We start from the raw sequence: 19187 nt of genomic DNA on the forward strand, positions 1-19187 counted from the left end.
GCCAGATGAAATAGAAATCATGGCTGGGATTCAAGAATTACTAAGTGAAACCCTGTGCCATGCAGGAGGACAATCTAAAGGATCATGACTACTTATGACCAGAGCTCAGGTCTTATTTTTTTGCAATAGTCAATGAAGACTATACAGAGTAGACTATGAAAATATGTATTATTTCATCTTTCAGTTTTCCATTACTTCAACAAACAGAATTCAGTTGGCATTCTATTTTGGTGAGTAGAGAAAGGAAAAAGAGAGACATTTACAAAAACATTTCTATCAAATTTCCTATACATGTTCTCTGTCTTTCCTTAAACCATAAACAAAGTTCCTGTAGGTCTCCACTCATGAAAAGAAATACAACCATTAGGCCAAAGCCAACAGAGATGCAGAAGCTCACTGTAAACCTCATCTTGTTGCTTGCCTTTCTAGTTGGTTTTGGTTCGTTGTTTGTTTTTTCGGGGTTATTTTTAGTAGATTTGTAAACTGAAACACCAATATTAAGATGAGTAGTTTCATACTTCAAGGTTTTCCTTTTCAAGAAGCCCTGAAACAATTCAGTGTCATATACAGAAAGCAAATCAAGAAAGACTGCAAGTCACATAGAAGCTTTCTAATCTAGTAACGTAAATCAATGTCTTATGGAATACTCCAAATTAAAAAGTTCAAATTAAACCCTCTATCTTTTTGAAAATTTAAGAGCTCAAATAAGAAACCTTCCAATAAACTTCAGCCTACTACTCCTTTTCTTGCTGCCCACCACCATCTTAAGAGATCGCTTACGAGATCCAAAGATCATCTGAAGATACAAACTGAACTACCCTTGGAAAACTAAACTTCACTGCTAGATATATCTGGAAATACCAAGATGTTGATCACTACAGACTATGCACAATATAAACATGTATCCTAACTAAAATTGCATTTTTAAAACTCCGCCACATCAAATTCACCTCTGAGATGTTGCACTGTCAACATATAAAAGAAACAACCGTATTATTTTGCTCTCCTACAGTAAGATGCCATCAGAGAAGCAGTAAAGTATGTGTACATTTGATTTGTCCTTTGGGGGAAGGAGACACATACAACACAGCCACACAGAACCCGAGTTCCAAGTATGAAGAAACCCATATAATACATGATTCATATAATACATGAATCTCTGAAATGCTCTAACTGAAACTGAGAACAGTTCAATCTCTTAGGAGCAGCCCAGGAAGTTGGAAGGGTAGTAAAGAAAGGGAACAAAAACTCTTGGCTAGAAGCTCAAGCTTCTTCTCCCCCAGAATGTTCCTATGAAGTCTTTTGACAATAGTGCTGAAAGTCACCAACTACTGTGTTAAATTACAGCACAATCAGACAGCTTACAGACTCTGTTCTAGATTCTCAGAGATACCTGAAGCAGATGGATTTAAAATAAAATAATGCAATGTCTGAAGCATATCAAAGTGCCTGAACTGACAGATGCATAGCGGAACCACTGGGATTAAGTATACTCTGTCCCTAAGTTGTAATGACATCTCTGGAAAGGCACCTCACTAGAGAAAGCAAGTTCAGTTATTCAGAATGTTTTTTGTGAGGCTGACTGTAGATGGTCTCTAGTAGTTCTCTAGCTCAGTTAAGTGGAGCAGATAAACTCACATAGAAAATATTCCACAGCGACTCAGAGTGGTATTTCAAGTCTATTCCAATTATATGAACCTCTAGATAGCTTTGAGAATAACTGAGATCTGGATGCATTTCACTTACAACTAAACTGAAGTAACCTCATTTGCTTAATAATCCAATACTGCAATAATTTCACAAATAAAAAGCAAAATCAAAACCACCACAAACAAATATGCAGTCACTTTCCTAAATCCCTTTCCCAGTGCTAAAGATAAATTTTAAGCCTCAATTTGCTTAACAGCAACAGCATTTGCGTAACAGTTTTGTTTGTTATCCAGCAGATGGAAAACATTTATTTTTAATTGGGTAAATTAATGCTAACAAATTATTAACAGCACATGCTATCAGCCTCCAACATCAGTAAGAGATCCTTACTCGGCTGTTAAAACAGTTAAACCAGTACAGCTGGCAGAAGCTTGGCACAGAAAATACTATAATAAAAATTATAATCTAATCATATTTTCATTTCTATACTACACGAGAACTTCTGAATATGCTGCAAATGCAACCAAAACCATGATTTCTAGTTCCTATTATTTCTAAATTTGTTCAAGGCAGGTAAAATCATATTGCAGCATTTCAATGTTCCTTTGTGCACTGACTGAACTCATCATTTTCAGGTTTTATTAAAGTTACTTCTTCAATTAGCCAGAAAAATATCCTCAAGAGAAACTAAGCTATAACCAAGTATAGGAGCCCATCTTGTTTTGCTCTAGTGGTTTGTTTTGGTTTTTTTTTTTTTTGGTCTTATATTCCAAGACAGTATTGATTTATTCAGTGACATGAGTAAAAAATTTCAGTTTGCGCAGATTTCATGGATGACTGGACAGGTTCAAGAGGAGAACATAAAGACCAATTCCATGTAAAAATACTACTAGTTTCTCAAAAATTTTCGGACCTAAAAGTTGCTGGAAGCTTGATGAGTAGCCTAGAGAAGTATCACCACACATTTTTCTTTTTACTTATCCTTTTCTTCCAACATGTCGTTGCAGCTAGTGACAGTGTACGTTGTTAGACAGCCTTCTGGTCTAACTGTAAATAATTGCATTCTTCCTAAGAGGTCAGGTACCGAAGTGATTATTTTGAATCAACATCAAACTCATTAGGATCAACAGATATTAGGTGTTACAGAGAATTAACATTTTATCTGATCAGCTGATTTATTCATACACATTTTTAGTCACAAAGGTCCATTTATCTGATCAATGCTACAATTCTAAAATGCCTTGATTCTGTGCTGAAGAACTGAAGGCAAATAATTAACTTGCTCCCTTGAGAAAACTCCTGTGCATCTCCCTTTTGTTGTAATCAATTGCTATCTGGGCCATGATTCCATGGTTGCTTTAATACCAACCTGTTGCCAGAAACAGGATCTCACCTTGTTTTGACTTTCCCTAAGCAATTCATTCCTTACTGCCTTTCTTGTACAGCTTTATACGCACATCAGAAATGAAGTTCAATCACAAGTAACACAAATAAGAGAAGTCAGTCTAAATGCAAAAGGTGTCTTTCTATTCACTGACTCCTTGTACACATTCTGTGTGTATGGTCCACATTCTGATTCCCAAAAATCACTATTGTCAGCTGCTACTTACAAAAACTGGCAAGCAACTAAGGCAGTTTTAGTTATACTTAACTACATTGGTTAATAGCACTGCAAATATTTTTTAAAACATGTAAGTATAGTTATAGCACAATTATTAATGAACACTTAGGATTTCTAATTAGTCTCAGTTATGTACAGAAGTAATCTAAAGCTTTGGTTCTCGCATGGTTATTTGTTGGCAGGCCTATCTCTAAAACTCAACAAATACAGCTACTATGAAATGGAGCTTTTACAACACTTCTAAATTTAAACAAAGGAATATGACAGTTTCCTTTTCTTTTACTTCCTGACATCTGGCTTTTTCCTATTGTTTTCAAAAGCTACCAGTATCCTGCATTAGGCACACACAACCAATTGTATGAACTTACCCTGTGAAGAGTCACTGTGTGTTGTTCCCATATAGCTGTTTCTTCCATTGTTGTGCTCTAAGGAGAAAAAAAACAAAAATCCAAAAATTAGACTTCACTACCAACAGCTGTACTAAACAACTGAATAATACCACACAGAAACTTGCCCTCAGAAGTGACATTAATATTAATATTGAATAGCTACAGAGAAGTAGGGCTGGCTCATTTGTTACACATTTCCTGTCTTTATGTCACCTCTGAACTGGCTGTGCTCCAAGGGAAGGGGAGCAGGGGAAGAACAACAGGCAAAGTAGATTTCTAATCATTATGTATCTCAGAAACTCAAGTTAAAAAGAAGTATAAAGGGAAGGACTACAAGAAGCATTTGTGAAGCAGGCTCTCTTGTTTGTGCATTAAATGTACAGTAAATTAAGCTGGTCCAAGGCCTTCTTTCAGGGTTTCCATTGTGATCAGTTGTACTTAAAGTCTGACTTAGATACTTAATTCTTCTGTGAACATTGTCCTTTTGCTTTTCCTAACAGTATGCAGATTACCACTAACCATGAAAACCCAGCTACAGATTACAGTACTTGTGTTACTGTATTATGCATACAGGTCACATTTAAACAGACTCCATGGTTTAATGCAGGCTAATTTCTCTAGTGAACAGTAGCAATGCAGAAATAAACAAGGCCCTCTCTAAGGGAACTAGATTAAACAGTAACATTATGACAATATTTACATACCAGCATTTCTGCTTAAAAGAGTAGACACTCACACTACTTAATGTGTCACGACAAGTAAACATTTGGAAAGGGAAAAACGGAGTGAGGGAGGAAAAACTAGCAGAGCCAAAGGCTTGAAAACAGGCAGAAAGGCAGCAGGAAATACACAGTGAACAGCATGAAGCCTCCTGCTATCCTGCTGCTACTTTTTCTGCCTTTCCAGAGTGAGTGCCCAGTGTTCTGCTCCATATCCATAAGCAAGCAATCCATTAACTAAAGAATACAATCAGCACGTGAACATCTCTGCAATATGGCAGTGTTTGTTGTTGTTTTGGTTTTTTTAAATTTACTTTGCTCTAAATTTGTTTCAGTTAAAGTAACTCAGCTACTTCAAAAAAATGTACCGTATTACAATACAGAATAGCAGCTGGACTGTTTACTCTCACAATCAATACCTCTGAAAACTCTACCCGATTTCATTACATCAGAATTTGCAACTACATTTAAAAAGCAAGTTCTTATCATAATCCCAAAAAGCTGTGGGCTTTTTCCTCCACATTTTGTGCTCCCATTTCAGCAGTCAGGATGTGCTACATCACTGCTTCTCTTTCAGAGTTTACTTCTGAATGTTTCAGTGCAGCTTCATTGGGATTTATTTCATTCAAAAAGCTTCCCTCTCCCGCTCCATTCAGTACAAAATGTTACTCTTTTGCAATACAAATTGATTCAATTCTACCCCAGAATTAGATTTTCCTTCACTTCACTTTTTTAAAGTAGACGAAATATATATTAAAACACTACTGATTTACACACACAAAGCAATCTTTAAAATAAAACAATCTTCTGCTTGCTCAACAGTTAATGAATACTGATTTTCTTCCCTATTTCTGGTGCTCTCATTCTGTCTTAGTTTTGGCAAGAGCTACTCAGACTAAACATCTCATCAACAGAGGGACTTATCTCTGCAAGTACACTTCTAAAATAAAAAGCTTTAAAGAGCTCCTATTCAGGAAAAGGTGCAACAGGAATTCAATAAAGGACTGCAAAAGCTGCAATTCACGTTTTAATTGAAACAGGCTGCCACACTTCCATCTGCAAGTAGCAACAAAGAAGTGAACCTGACTGGCTCATTTATTGCATTTGTCCTGGCAGCACCACGCAGGTACAACACTCCACCAGCAGTCAGAGGCACTTTTGCACAGCACAGCTTGAGCTTCTTGGCTGACAGGGTACCAGATTTCAATGGCTTCGAGTTCTTGAGCCTCCCTGCTGGAGCTCGGTACATGAGGCACAATGGAAACACACCAACTGGTTCTGGATATTGAGAAGACTGATAAAACCCAGTTTAATCAGCTAAGCACTGCTCCCACTACATCTGAGAGAACTGGCAACCTCAAAGTCACAGCAGGATAAGATAAGAAAAACAGATTACACAATGACTAGGAAAAATGCAAACAACCTATGCATTGTGCTTCTGAGAACTGTGAGAAGACTTTCTACCCCACTAAAAAACCAAGACTAACTGCCCCCCATAAACAGCCAAATAAACTCACCGGCCTTTTTAGAACTAGACAGGGCTCCCACTGATCAATCTATTCACTCGGGCTGTCATTTTTAGTTCCTTTGCCTTCTTTGGAAATGCTCAGTCTTTCAACATTGCTTGTTCTTCTCCATTTTCTTGCTCACACCATCTCGTCTACTCATCTACTGCTATCACCTCGCCTAAATTTTACTAATACATTCATTTCAGATTCACAAGACTTGGAAACATCAAATATCCATTAGTTAGATAGCAAAGCAAGCAATATCTTACTTTCATTCTTTCTGCATGCCCAAACAGTCCAATCAGGAACAGTGAAACATTTCAGAGGAAGCTTGAGGCAAGTTGTTGGTTTGAAAACCAATTGCTTATATGACTTATTTTCTCATCTGTAAAGAACTGCACTCACAAAAGACAGAGAAGTTTGATGAAGGCCTATGAAGGTACTCGCCCTACTAAGCACTGACAACTGAGGCAGAACTGACTTGAGCTGCTATCAGCTGAGGTCCCAGCTGTGATGCTGCTCTTAGACTACACTCAGAAAGAACTCTAATTTTTCATTTAACATCTGAATTTCAGCAATGTGAATTCCCAAATTCTAGAAATTACAAACACTGCCTGTAATTAAGGAGTGGAGCTAATATCACTGCAGTGGCACCCCAAATAATGTTACCTACCACTGATTTAGGTGAAATACAGGTGACCAAGTAGGAACTGAGAAACTCATACAGCCTACCACCACAGGAGCTAAGAACATGAGATGAGAATACTGGGATGCTACAATCTGAGGTAACTTCATGAGAGAAGTTGGAAAGAGAGCTGGACCATGAAGTGGTCTCTTAATAGACACCATAAAGTGTCTTTGAAAGGCAAGTGGATAACAGACAGCATTTGACCTTTGTCAACTCCAAATATTATGAGTCTATTACTTATACATCTGTACATGAAGAATAAAAATAATCGAAAGAATGATGGTGTCATGGCTTCAGTGTTGGAAGGATTTATTTTATGCTTGTGCTTTATTAGCTCATTAGCTTAAACATCCTCAGAGAGACAATGAACAGCATTCCCAGCTCTGTATATTGTAAGTGGATGTGTTTGTGGGTTGGGGTTTTTTTATTATTATTTAAAGGATAAAGTCACACATGAAGTTGCCATTTATCCACAAGTAATGCAACTTGCCACTTGCTCAGAAGTACCAGATATTGTTCTACTTTTTTCTTTGAAATTGCCCCTTGAGACAAACATATCAAACATCTTTTCAAAATGACTCCCTTGTGGGCTACAAGGGTCCTTCAAACAAAGCCAATAATTTTTTGTTTCACTTCCCACCTTATTTCTTCCCTGCTCCTCAAAGACTGGTGTTTTCATTTTAGTTTTCAAAAAACATGCTGTTGCTTATACAAAATCTACCTTCATACAGGCATCTGGGCACATGAGCTAACCCTAACCCAAGACTGCATTTCCCCTAAGGATTAATTCCATACTTATGCACAGAGATTTTTCCTTCAAGCTTAATGCAGGGGGGGGAAAAAAAAGCCAAAAAAGCCTTGCTGGCTATGAGTTTCAACAATGGTCTCATATTTGCAAATAGCATTGCTTGGTTTACCACTTGGAAAACCATCAGCATCAGCACTGGAGCTACCCAGGAGCTTGAGAAGACATTGTGATTTCCCACTTGGAAAGATACAAAGTATCAGCCAGAGAAATTACTATTCAATACATAAATTAATACAAGGTTCCTTGGGTAAAGTTTCTTGCAGGATAAAGCACTTACTTCTTCAGATTTATACATCTAGAGGAAAAGATGCGACTAAGGTCAAAGCTCCTACATATTCTTGAAATTGAAGCCAGAATAGTTTCAGAGTTTCTTCGTAAGTCTTACAAAAGAAACAAAAAAATTGTGCCAAGAATTACAAGTTAGATTTCAAGCTTGTTTGCTCAATTATGATCATTTTGACATGAGGTCAAAGGAGTTCTCACTGACCCTATTTCTTAAAATAAATTCAACAGTAATTCCCTTTAAATAAACAATCTGTTCCTATTTACTGTTGCTATATAATTCTACACATTTCCCACTAAGGACAATGAGATTGTTACATTTTCGGAGAAAATTATATTTAGGTATCTACATTAGAACAGGAAGATTGAGATTTTCCTCTGGCCAACATAAGGAGTAAACTACAGTGGGAAGCAATAAAATACTTTTAATATCTTTAAAACATGGTTTTGTGGATCAGCACTGACAGCTGTCCTGCAGACAACAAAATGAAGCCACTACTTCTGCTACCTCAGGGGGCATATTGTTTCCATTCTCTGCAAAACACAATAGAGAGGAAAGCTATCTGTGACAGATCCCATATCTGCTCTAGCCCTTTCAACTACAGCAAACAAACTACAAGAAACTGAATGGCCAGAGATCACTAACTCAGTCATAGAAAGAACAATGTCTGCTCCAAGCATGCACCCTCAGGTTGTAGCTTCAGTTTACACTGTGCTTTCAATAAAATGCTAGCATCTAAAAACATTCCTAATCACACAAATAAAATCATAACAACCTTGGGAAATAATTTTTATTCTAGACATTAAAAAAAAAAAAAAAAAAAAGATAGGGAGAGAGAGAAAAGAAAACTGGTGAGGGGCCCTGTCAAAAGAAGAAAAGTTTATACTGCAAGTCTGTCCCTTCAGAAGGACACACCAGACATTCATTTGTACACTATATATATATATCTTGCTGAATTCTTTTTTGGCTTCTAAAATTAATTCTCAATTATATTGGGGGAAGCCCAACTTCAGCAGTAGGATGTTATTGAATTTCAAAGCTTTAAAGATTATGTAGAATCAATTGATTGCACTTGAGGGAACAAGAATTAAAAGTGCTTATTAGCATTTGCAACTGTTACGAGAATTTCTGCAGGTTTGTTAGTATTTCGGAGGTGATGTTTATCATTCACTTACTAGTAAATCAAAGTCGCTATCTAAAACAGTTTCCTGACAAAGTTCAGAAATCTTCCTCAGCAACTCGAGTAGGGAATGAAAAGGTCATTTCCCTACACACAGCATCTTTCAGCACTCAGTTGGAGCAGTGCATTGTTTCCAACACTGACCAAGGAAGGCTTCCTACAGACACTCACCTTTGTTCTTGCCTAGTTAAACTACAGCCAACTTAAGTTCCAATAGATTCCCTCCAATTGTCTTATCACAAAAGTCTTCAGCTGGCTAAAAAAAAAATAAATATATGTTTTAACAGTTCCCCTGCAATTGGTGCAATGACAGCATCAGACTGATTTTATCAACTGAAATGAAAGCTGTCTTGCATAGTCTTTATACAAGACAGGCAATGCACCAGATGTACTCTGCAGAGTACCACAGAGATATTTAGAAGTACTTCAAATACTGGAGGCCAACAATCAGAACAAGTGTAGCCAAAAAGGAGGGTACTCTGAGGCAGGATAGATGCAACAGACTACTGCCTAAAGCTATTTCTCTGGGCTCAGAACTGAGGGATCTCTCTAGTAGACTTCACAAGTAGCCTTGTTTTTTTACTTAATCATCTGCAAAGACTGTTTCCTTGAATGTATTTTTGAGAAAAGACTCAAGAGAAATCAGAGCAGCTCAGGGACTGCTGCAGAGAAACAACATGCACCTGATGCAATTTGATTATCTGTTTTACCAAGCAATACTAAGTGGAAAAACACCACAAAAGCATCCTCTAGGGATCTGGAAAAAATAAATATTAAAAAAAAAACAAAAAAACAAAAAAACAAAAAACGCCAAAAACCGAACATTCCTCAATGAAGCTATGAAGCCAGTCTTAAGCTTTACCTGCTGGTCTGAAAGTCCACCCATGGAACTGACACTGACTATCTTGGAAACAGAAATACTTTGTTCTCACAAGTGGATGTACTAAACACCTGAAAGCAAAGCAGTGCACACTGCAATTTTTTTTTACCCCTTATTTCACTGTTTCCCAAAGCTCTAGGTCAAGAGTTCCACTGCTCAGAAATACTTGCCACACTCAACAGGCCACCTCATGAAAAGCCTATATTAAGAAAGATATCATTATTCAGCTTGGTCTTCAGACAACAATGTTGAAACCGAGTTCAAAAACAAAAACCAAGGCAGAATTCTCAACATTCCATATTAATAAAATTAACTTATATTTACTTAGATCAATCTAGAAGTAAAAAGTCTCTACTACAATATTACATACGTATTGCCTAGACAACAGAAGTCACCTTTACATCATGATTAAAATACTAGCACTAAACTAACATACGTCTTTAATAACACCTAGGCTGTCTAGCCCATTTCAAATAGTTCTCCCAAGGCTTCCACAATCACATGCTGCTCTACAGGATACCACATTACTAAATACAATTACCACTGCTTCCTGTTCTACAATTACTTGCTGTAGTTTCAACGCAGATACTGCACATATCTAAAAACACCCCTTCCAATGGTTTTCCTGATTCATTTTTGTGCAAGACAATTTTGTTCAAACATTTCTGTTCTAACCTCTGAAAACTATTCTCTCTAAACTAAAATAAACCAAATCAACAACACACACACACACAAAAAAAAAATCAATAAAAAACCCCAGTAATTAATTCATCCCATATAATGCCCAACTCTGTTCTCTGTTATAGCCTGACTCACTTTTCCAGAATGGCCTCCCAAGTCAAAGCCTCACACATCACAGACAGCTCTCTGATCCCCACTCCCAGGATCATAAAACCTTATTTTTGTTGTTACTGCAAAATACAAAAAACTATAAATCATACTTCTTAAAAAGCCCTAAACAAGAAAAGTGTGCAGAAATGGGGCAGGGGGGGATATTACATTTTATTGAAATGATTACATACGGAATTACAGATCCAGTTAAAACTGAATATTTATAGAAGATTTCAGGATACAGGCCTAGTGAATGAATGCCATTATCTCTGAAGGGCAGCAGGCTCACACTAGGGAATCAAAAGGAAAAACAAATCAGAATCCAAGACCCAAATGCAGATACATCTCAAATGATCTTAGGTCAAGTAACTTCAGATGAAGAGTACCACTCAAACACCCTGGTAACAGTATCAGCCAACAGCTAAGCAAAGCTTACTAGCTTGGTGATCTCTAAGGCGTGGGAAAACTGTGCTGGAGAATTTGGGATCCTTGTCTGTTTTGCTTTTTTCCATTTTGCTTTCCAGCTGGCAGTGGAATCACATAGGATCACAAACTCCAAAGCACTGGCAAACAGTGTTTCACAGATCACTACTCCAGGCCAGTATGCTAGTTAAATGGAACCAAAATTGCAACAGAACAGGAAAGCTAAAAAGCTAAGTAGTAAGCTATGTTTTTCCCCTCTCCTAAGTGATGTTGCCAAAGGGATGTGCAGATAGCTTGCACTTTGAAGTAATTCAAAGTCCTAGGTGAGTATTGTAAGACAGAAGTTCCAAAATTAGTGTACCATTTTTAATATGTATTGAAAATCCTTACCTTCTCTTTAAAGAAAGATCAATCTTAGCTATGTTTTTTTTTCCAAATATTTTCAAACCCAAGATCTTCAGGCGAGTCAATGTGATCCTTAATACTTTAAATCTCAGGATGCAACTTGAAAAGCACTTATTTTATCACAATTAAGAGCAAGCAGCAAACATGGCCCTCCTATTAGCATCCATCCTCAAAAGTATCTCTCTCGTATTATTCTTGTGCTAGTGCCACACTTGTGTATGTGGTTGCTGCTACCTTTATCAGGTCCTCACCAGTTCATCTCAGCTGTGCCACTGGCAGTTTGCAATACAGCTCTGTTAGCATAAAAGCTCAAACTGCAGCCTCCCATGAAAGTAAAATAAGCTATACTGAAGGATACAAGTAAAGCTCATTAAGCATACACAGCTGTGACTGCAGTTTCACAGCAACTGACCCAACTTGGAACAGGAAATTCCAATCTGATACTACCTCCCGGGCTGCCTGGTTTTAAAACTACAGAGGTGCTCAAATGCTGCTGCAGGCTGCCCCAGGAGGCCATGGAAGGTGTTCAAGATTCATCTGGACAAGATCCTGGGAAACCTGCTGTAGCTGACCCTGCTCTAAGAGTGGGATTGAACTAAAGGAGTCCCTTACAACATGACTTCTGATAGAACCCTCCCTGCTCAAAGCAATTCACACTGCAGAGGGTTGGGCTAAGTCATCTCACATCCATCATCCCTGCTCTTGGATGCAGGTCAGTGGTAACAGTTTTCAGTTAAGAACACGAGCTGGAGTTCTTCCAATTTGGTTTTTTCCCTTGAAGGAAGGGGAGAACAGCTGTCAGTCCCACAGAAAACAAAAATCATACTGTATTTGTTTTATAGAAGAACATAAAACTGGCTTATGTACCTGACCCTTGCTTTTTAAAAGCAAATCCCAAACCCAAAGTGTGCACAAGCATAAGATACAGCCACCAGAAAATTGCCAACAAGAAGTTAAACATCAGAGCAGCAACCAAAGCATTGAAGCACCTCACTGAAGGCCTGAATGCCTCTTACCTTGTTTCCAATCCAGAACATCATAACCTAGTTACCAAGCACTGCACCACGTCAATTTTAGGTTGTTATACTCTGAAGATCCATCAAATGAGAGCCTGAGGATAGGCAACAGTATCCCAGTAAGAGCAGGGTTGCTTTTACCAAGATAAAGCTTTCAAATATCAATCAGATTAAATATATGTTTAAGAGCCCTACATGACAGTTAAAGTCACAGACAGAGAATTATGGCCTTGCTATCTTCTGGCTTCACAATAAACCAACAGCAAACAATGATTGGGGCTTATTGTTTGTTTTGTTCAGTTGTTTTATTTGTTTGTTTTTAAAAGCCCACACAGCCAAAACAAAATGTAATTTATGTTTAATTAACCAAATTCTTCTGAAATTGAGAGCTGAAAGGCAAGTATTCCAAACACAGATAACCTTTTGCCTGGCAGAAGCAGTTGACAACTACTTAGGTAGTTGCAGAATTCCAGGGGCCTCTTCTGCTCATATTTCCCCACCCTGAATCCCAATACAAAGGAATACATTGCTTTGTGTAATATGATTTTTTTTTTTTCATTATATAGGTAAAAACTTTCTTCCTCTGAATCTCAACCAACCACTCTTGAGAAAGACATTTTGGGTTACGTGTCCTTCCCCTACCCTGACCAACCACATAAACACAGATGGCATTTCTCCCCACCCCCATTTTGGGTAACTGTCAGTTAAGAAGATTCAATTTTAGCAGTCACATGGTTGCTGAGCATCTGTAGAACACATTACAACCCTAAGCTCCCGTTAATTTTACAGATTCAAAAGAAGTTAGATGACAAGGATACAGAAATACATGAGTTTAAAGAGAAGGAGAGATGGTGAATAGTGTTAACTGTTACAGCTCTTTAAAAAGATGAAATTTCTGGTGTTAACAAGTTTTTAGTGACTTTGAAATAACAAATACTTTGGTTAAATAATAGCATCTAATAAGGAACACAACAGGTTCTTGGTGGGTTTTGGTTGTTTGGATTTGGTTGGTTGTTTTTTTTTTAAACGCAGTGCTTGTTAAGTTGAAAAAGGCAGAAAAAAGCACAACTTAGTGGAAGGGAAGGAATGAGAATGAGAGCAGCATCACAATAACCTTACAGGTCAGAGGCAGACAAGGTTTGGATGGGAAGACAAGTTAACAAACACTACAGCAGTGACTAATGTTAATGTGTCCAAAGAGCTTATTCAGCTACCAATAAGGAAAACATTCCTGAACTTTCTTTTCAGTAAAAAAAGTTTTCAGTTTTTTCAGTGAAAAGTCTTTTCGGTTTTCTCTTCAGTATGGGAAGTAGAAAACATCATTTTTCCTCAGCAGAAAGGACTACCCCGATCCTATTAACAATGCCTAGCTTTGTATTACTTCACCAAGAAATGGAGTACTCATTTACTTCATTTTCCAAAACATGCATCTTGGAGCAAGGGAAGAGGCATCTGTTTAAAAGGGCACAATCTAGTACACTGACACTGTACTTCACAACAATTGTCTCCCAGTCCCCCTAGGGACCTACATGCACAGCATGAGTGTGCTCTGGTATTTTCTTCCTGAAAAAAACTTCCTTTCTAGAGCTAATACATTAACTATTAACTAAGTGATGAAGAAAAACATTAGCATGCTGTTTGTCCTTACATGCAACAAAAAAACTGAGTAACATAGCACTGACAGAACTCAAAGCCAGGTAATGTTTTAAGTTGAATATATAAAACTAAAGAAAACAGATTAAAAAATATTGCCCAGTATTTTAATTCTAAACAATATAGCACAGGCAAATGGATGAAACAGAGTCCTTTCCTATCTTATACCAAGTCATTACATTGCATTTAGTGGCCCACAGACCTACAGATGAACTCCTGTATTTCCAAGGAGCATATTCATGCACCTAATTTAACTGCTTCATTTTCACTGGTCCCTTGCACCCTTTTGTTCAGTGTCTATGTAATAAAAATGGATTAAAATTATCCACTACAATCAAGAATAGTTGAAGTGATTGTGAGAGTTCAGTTTTGAAAGAGTGGTGGAGAGAGGAGAATAGGGTCTAAAAAACATTTGAAAATGATGTATTACTTCAGTAATTGTGTGAACCAACTAAACAGATGTCCAGCAGTGCTGCAGAGACAGCCAGAGGATTCTTAAAGCAAACTCTCTTGTCAGAACAGGTATAATGATTAAAACAGCACCTTCAGACTGCTGCTTGGCAATAAAAAGGGTTAAGGAGTAGCAAAAGCCTACTAGACTTAAGGCTACTCTCACCCATAGGGTATAATATCTCCTTTATTTGCAAAGCTACCCTGAACTGAATCAGGGAATCTGGCAGTGGTGATGGCTTTCTTGAGTTGGAAAAGGAGCAGGTAAAAAGAGAAGCTAACAAAAACAAAAGTCTTTCCCAGGAGGTTATTAATTGACTACATGTATAAACATCATCCATGTAACATCATACATGCAATCACTTCCAAAACCCTATCTGCTTTAGTGGTAACAACTGCTTCTTCACAGCCAGTAATAGAGTGGGATTATTAATTATTTTCCCTTAAAGCTTAAAAATCCTGGCTACATTATTAGATATTTGAAAGACACAGATAATTCTTTCCAAAAGGCATAAGTAGATTCTTTGCTTACCAAAGATGTACAAATATGTTTTACAGAAAAATCCTGCACATATTTCTACCACCCAATTTATTATCCTTCCCTTGTTCAAAGGAATCTGATTCCTTCATCTGCAAGAGCCGTGGCCATCAACATGCACAAGAGAAAGCAACAGCAGCTCTAGAAGAATCAGCAAGTAAAGAATGAACAAGACATTTCAGACTTTTCTTTCCCTTCCCTTAAAAGGCACATAGCAACAACACCTGTGACACTGCCACTCAAAAAACCAAGTCAAAATACCTTTTTTTAGTCCCCTTATAACTCTTCATCTTTTTGAAAAGCACCAGTGAAACCAATGCCATTGGAAAGACAAGACTGGACAAGAGGGGCTAAAAGCAGGCCTGAAATAATGCCCAGTACCAACAGCTGGCCAGATTACAGTCCTCCTCTTTCATTTCCCACTGGCAGGAATCCCACCATTGCCTTTCATTACAGCAGTGGTTGAAAACCTTTTCCTATTTGCAGACCTCTTAGGAAAAGATGGATGCAAATTACCATGTACTAAACTTCAGCTAAGAAAAGCAAGCCTTTTTTAAAACATGTTCTGGGGTTGGGGTTTTTTTTTATGTTTTTTGTTTATTTGTTTGGTTTTGTTTGGGTTTGTTGGATTTTTTGTTGTTTGAATTTTCTCTTTTGCTGACTGTATCCCTACCCCCCCAAAACACCTGTGAATCCCTATGAATCCCAGACTCAAGTATTACATTAGCCATTTCTGAGTAAGAAGACAACACCCAGTCTCCTTCCCTTCCCTTCCCTTCTGAAGTCAGGGTAGAAGACACATGGACTACATTCACTAGAACAAAATGACAGAGCAATTACTGGGCAAGAGGCTTTATGCAAGTTTCAAATTATACTCTGTAGGTTTTCAGATTTACATGACAATGGTGCCTTTTCCCATCCCACCCTAGAAACATACAGCTAGGATTTTTTCTTTCTTGTCTGCACATCAAAGCAGGGGAAGGGACTATGGTATTTACTAAGGCTCTCAAGAGCATTAATTGTTGACCAGATTAGACCTTCCTAGCAGCATGTTGCTTTTATGCATACCAAGTAAAACAGCACACTTCAAAAACCAGTAAAATTCTTTCTTCTAATGGAGAGCCATTTGGTAGACTTAATTTTTCTTACCACTGTACACGAACTAACACTGAACTTTACATAAAACTTAGTATGCAAACTTAGAAAGCTTTATAGTCAAGAAATTACCAAATCTGACCATCTTTCAAATGAAATAGCTTCAAGGCCCTTCTTCTGCAGTTTAAAACTTCATCTTCACCAGTTTAGCAGTTAAGGTGGTAAAAAAGCCAAAGTGTAACTAAAAGCACAGTTCCATCAGAGAAAAATGTGCCACACCCAGAAAGCCAAGTCAGCCTAAAAAAGGGTCAAAAAGCTACTTTTGTATTTACATCAGCAATTAAATCATTTAAGTGGAACAAAATGCCTCCCCAGCAGCTTTAACCACATGACACTAACTGCTTTTCCCACAATTTCAAGTATATCAAGGTTACAGGATTATAATTCTAGACCAAAACTGCATCATGTCCATTCATCACCACTCTGGAATGCACATTCCCAAATAGGCAAGAAAACTATGCAGGCAGAAACATCAGGGCTATTTTAAAATATACATTGTGCTACTACCAGAATGTGTCTTCTGGCTACCTAGAACCATATTTTAAAATGAAGATGTTGCAAATACAAAGCCCTTAAAAAACAGCAAACTCCTCCATGTTTTGAAGTTGTTCTGATTGTACTTTTAGCTTAAAACCTGCAAGAGTCAAAGCTGACGCTCCAGTTCTCAAACTGAGTACTCACAACCTTTACCCCACCTTTTCCTTACTCCAGCATTCCCCTGGTACGGAAAGCAGCCCCATTGAACTCTGAAATTCTGAATGTAACATATTTTAAGAAAATAACAAATGTTGCACACCAGGGGAAATAACTAGAAGTCTAAGTCTTTCCCCACCTGTTACCTTGTCTCTAAGCTTCACATTCTGGAGCAAGTTAAGGCTTTAATTGACAAAAGAGAACAAATTCATTTGGCAAGTGACACAGTTCAAAAAGAAGCAAGGAAGAAAGTTAACAGAAGTCCTATTTGGGTGCATTTTCCCCATTTGTTCACATTGCTGCTCATTAGTTCCAATGTGTTCTATTAAAAAGTAATCAGAGGTGCTTCCAAACAACTCTTGCCCTACCTAAGCCAGTCCCTTGATTCCTGAGGGTGAAAGTGCACATCGAAACGTAACGCCATTTAATGGCTAGGCTTAAAGTTACCAGAACCTCACTCAAGCTTTGGACTTTGTAAAACTCTTGCCCTGGGATGTTCCTCACCACCAGCAGCCCAAACATCAGGTGTGTTATTCCTATCTGCAAGTCAAGGACCCAAAAAGGTCATTTTTGAGACAACACATGGTCTTTACTAGGACTTGGATAAACCTGCAACGTTGTTTTAGGATTGCTGTACAACTTACTTAAAAGAACTTTAACTTGTTACAAGGCACTACAGAAAAAAATGGACTCCAAAAGCTCTTTTCCCATTCCTCCTCTGTTTTACATCCTGCAGCTACACAGCAAATGAAGGATATATTTTAGCTGCCCAGTTTTGAAAAATATATCACAAATAGAAAATATTACAGTGAGCACGTGCCAACTATTGGCTTGCACATACATATCATCATTCTGGTGTTATTTGCCCTTGACAGTGCACTTGCAACTTAACAGTCAGTGCTCCCAACCCATATTTACTCTGAAAAGATCAAAGACAACACATGCATTATCAAATCAATAGTGCAGAATATTGATGCATATACTTAATATAATTAAATATTGAGATCAATGGCACTGCAACACTTCACACAAGTGCAAAGTTTCTGCAGGGTTCAACCTCTTCCTCCAAAATGAAAGGAAAGCCATTGCAAAGCAAAGACATAGGGTAGTTCAATGTAATTTCAAATTATCTACAGTCCCACATACCCAGGTAGTACACATCATTTCCTCACAAAATAAGCAAATATTAGTATTACCTGGAAATAATTTCCAAAAGCCATGGTTTAGATTTACCAACAACTTCCTCATTTTTAGGATAAAAGACAACCACATTTTCAAATTTTTTTTCCTACTGCTACCAAGAGCTAGGTACACATCTTTTCCAAGATGAAATCCAAGCTTCTCATGTAAGCAAGTGATAAGCATCGAAACACACAGCTGCAGTATCTGAAGGTTGCTCTTGGAAGTCAGCCTGAACAAGTCTGATAGACCAGTATAGCTGACTGAATAACAAGGCATGTTGCTTTATAGCAGTGTCACTTGGCATTTGTTCTGTAACACATTTAAGGGGGTCTTTCCCCAAGCCTCCTGCAAGTTAAAACAGCATCTAGTATCAGCCATTTATCAGTCCAAGAAAACAGAACCAAAAGTAATGCTCATATTTAAATGTGTTTCCATTACTTTCATAGACTTGCTCTCAAAACTGAGAAGAGGAAGCAAGTTAACACCCTACAAGAACACACCAGAAAAAAAGAGAACACAAAATTACTGAGATATTAAGGAAAGCTAAAAATAAAATCCAGTAAATGTAGGCAGCAGCTTTGACACCCATCAGGAACATCAGACAACAGAAATCTAGACATATCAGAACTGTAACTAACACTGAAAGCTTTCTCTTGCCAGATTGAAAAGCAAGAGAATGTCATGGCATTTTTAGAATTGTCACTACAGTTACACTATTGGCCATGCTCTTATCAGTACAGGCCTGGAGAGCTACCTTCTCTATCAGCCTAGGAAGCTAGCAATTTAAGTACCTAACAAAAAGACACATCACAGATTATTTTCTATACCAGTCAGCTTAATACCTTTTATAAAGATACAAAAAGAACTTACCATGTTCAAGAAGATCATTCTGATTTTGCACAAGACATGTGAAGAATCCTGAACTAATAACTACATAAAGACATGACCATAAAAGTAACCGTGGATGTCATGGCTTCATCTCAGCTTTGAAATGATCAAGTATGCAACACGTAAAACAAGCAGAAACCACCTGCTTATGAGACCCAGAGGCAGGTGAAGCTGCTCTTTCTCCCTAGGTAATTATCACTTCATAAAGAATAATCCTTGATTGCTAG

General features: G+C 37.7%; 1 protein-coding gene across 22 annotated transcripts in view; it reads right to left on the reverse strand.

Annotated features, from left to right (window-relative positions):
* TJP1 (tight junction protein 1) overlaps positions 1 to 19187 on the reverse strand; it is a 184553-nt gene that overhangs the window by 38324 nt on the left and 127042 nt on the right. For all 22 annotated transcript variants that reach the window (XM_071755005.1, XM_071755004.1, XM_071755003.1 and 19 more), the window contains one exon: positions 3640 to 3696. In XM_071755005.1, the coding sequence (XP_071611106.1) occupies positions 3640 to 3696 (57 nt within the window). The remainder of the gene's footprint in view (positions 1 to 3639; positions 3697 to 19187) is intronic.

The sequence above is a fragment of the Heliangelus exortis genome, chromosome 11 (assembly GCF_036169615.1).
Source record: "Heliangelus exortis chromosome 11, bHelExo1.hap1, whole genome shotgun sequence".
In the NCBI taxonomy this organism is placed as follows: domain Eukaryota; kingdom Metazoa; phylum Chordata; class Aves; order Apodiformes; family Trochilidae; genus Heliangelus; species Heliangelus exortis.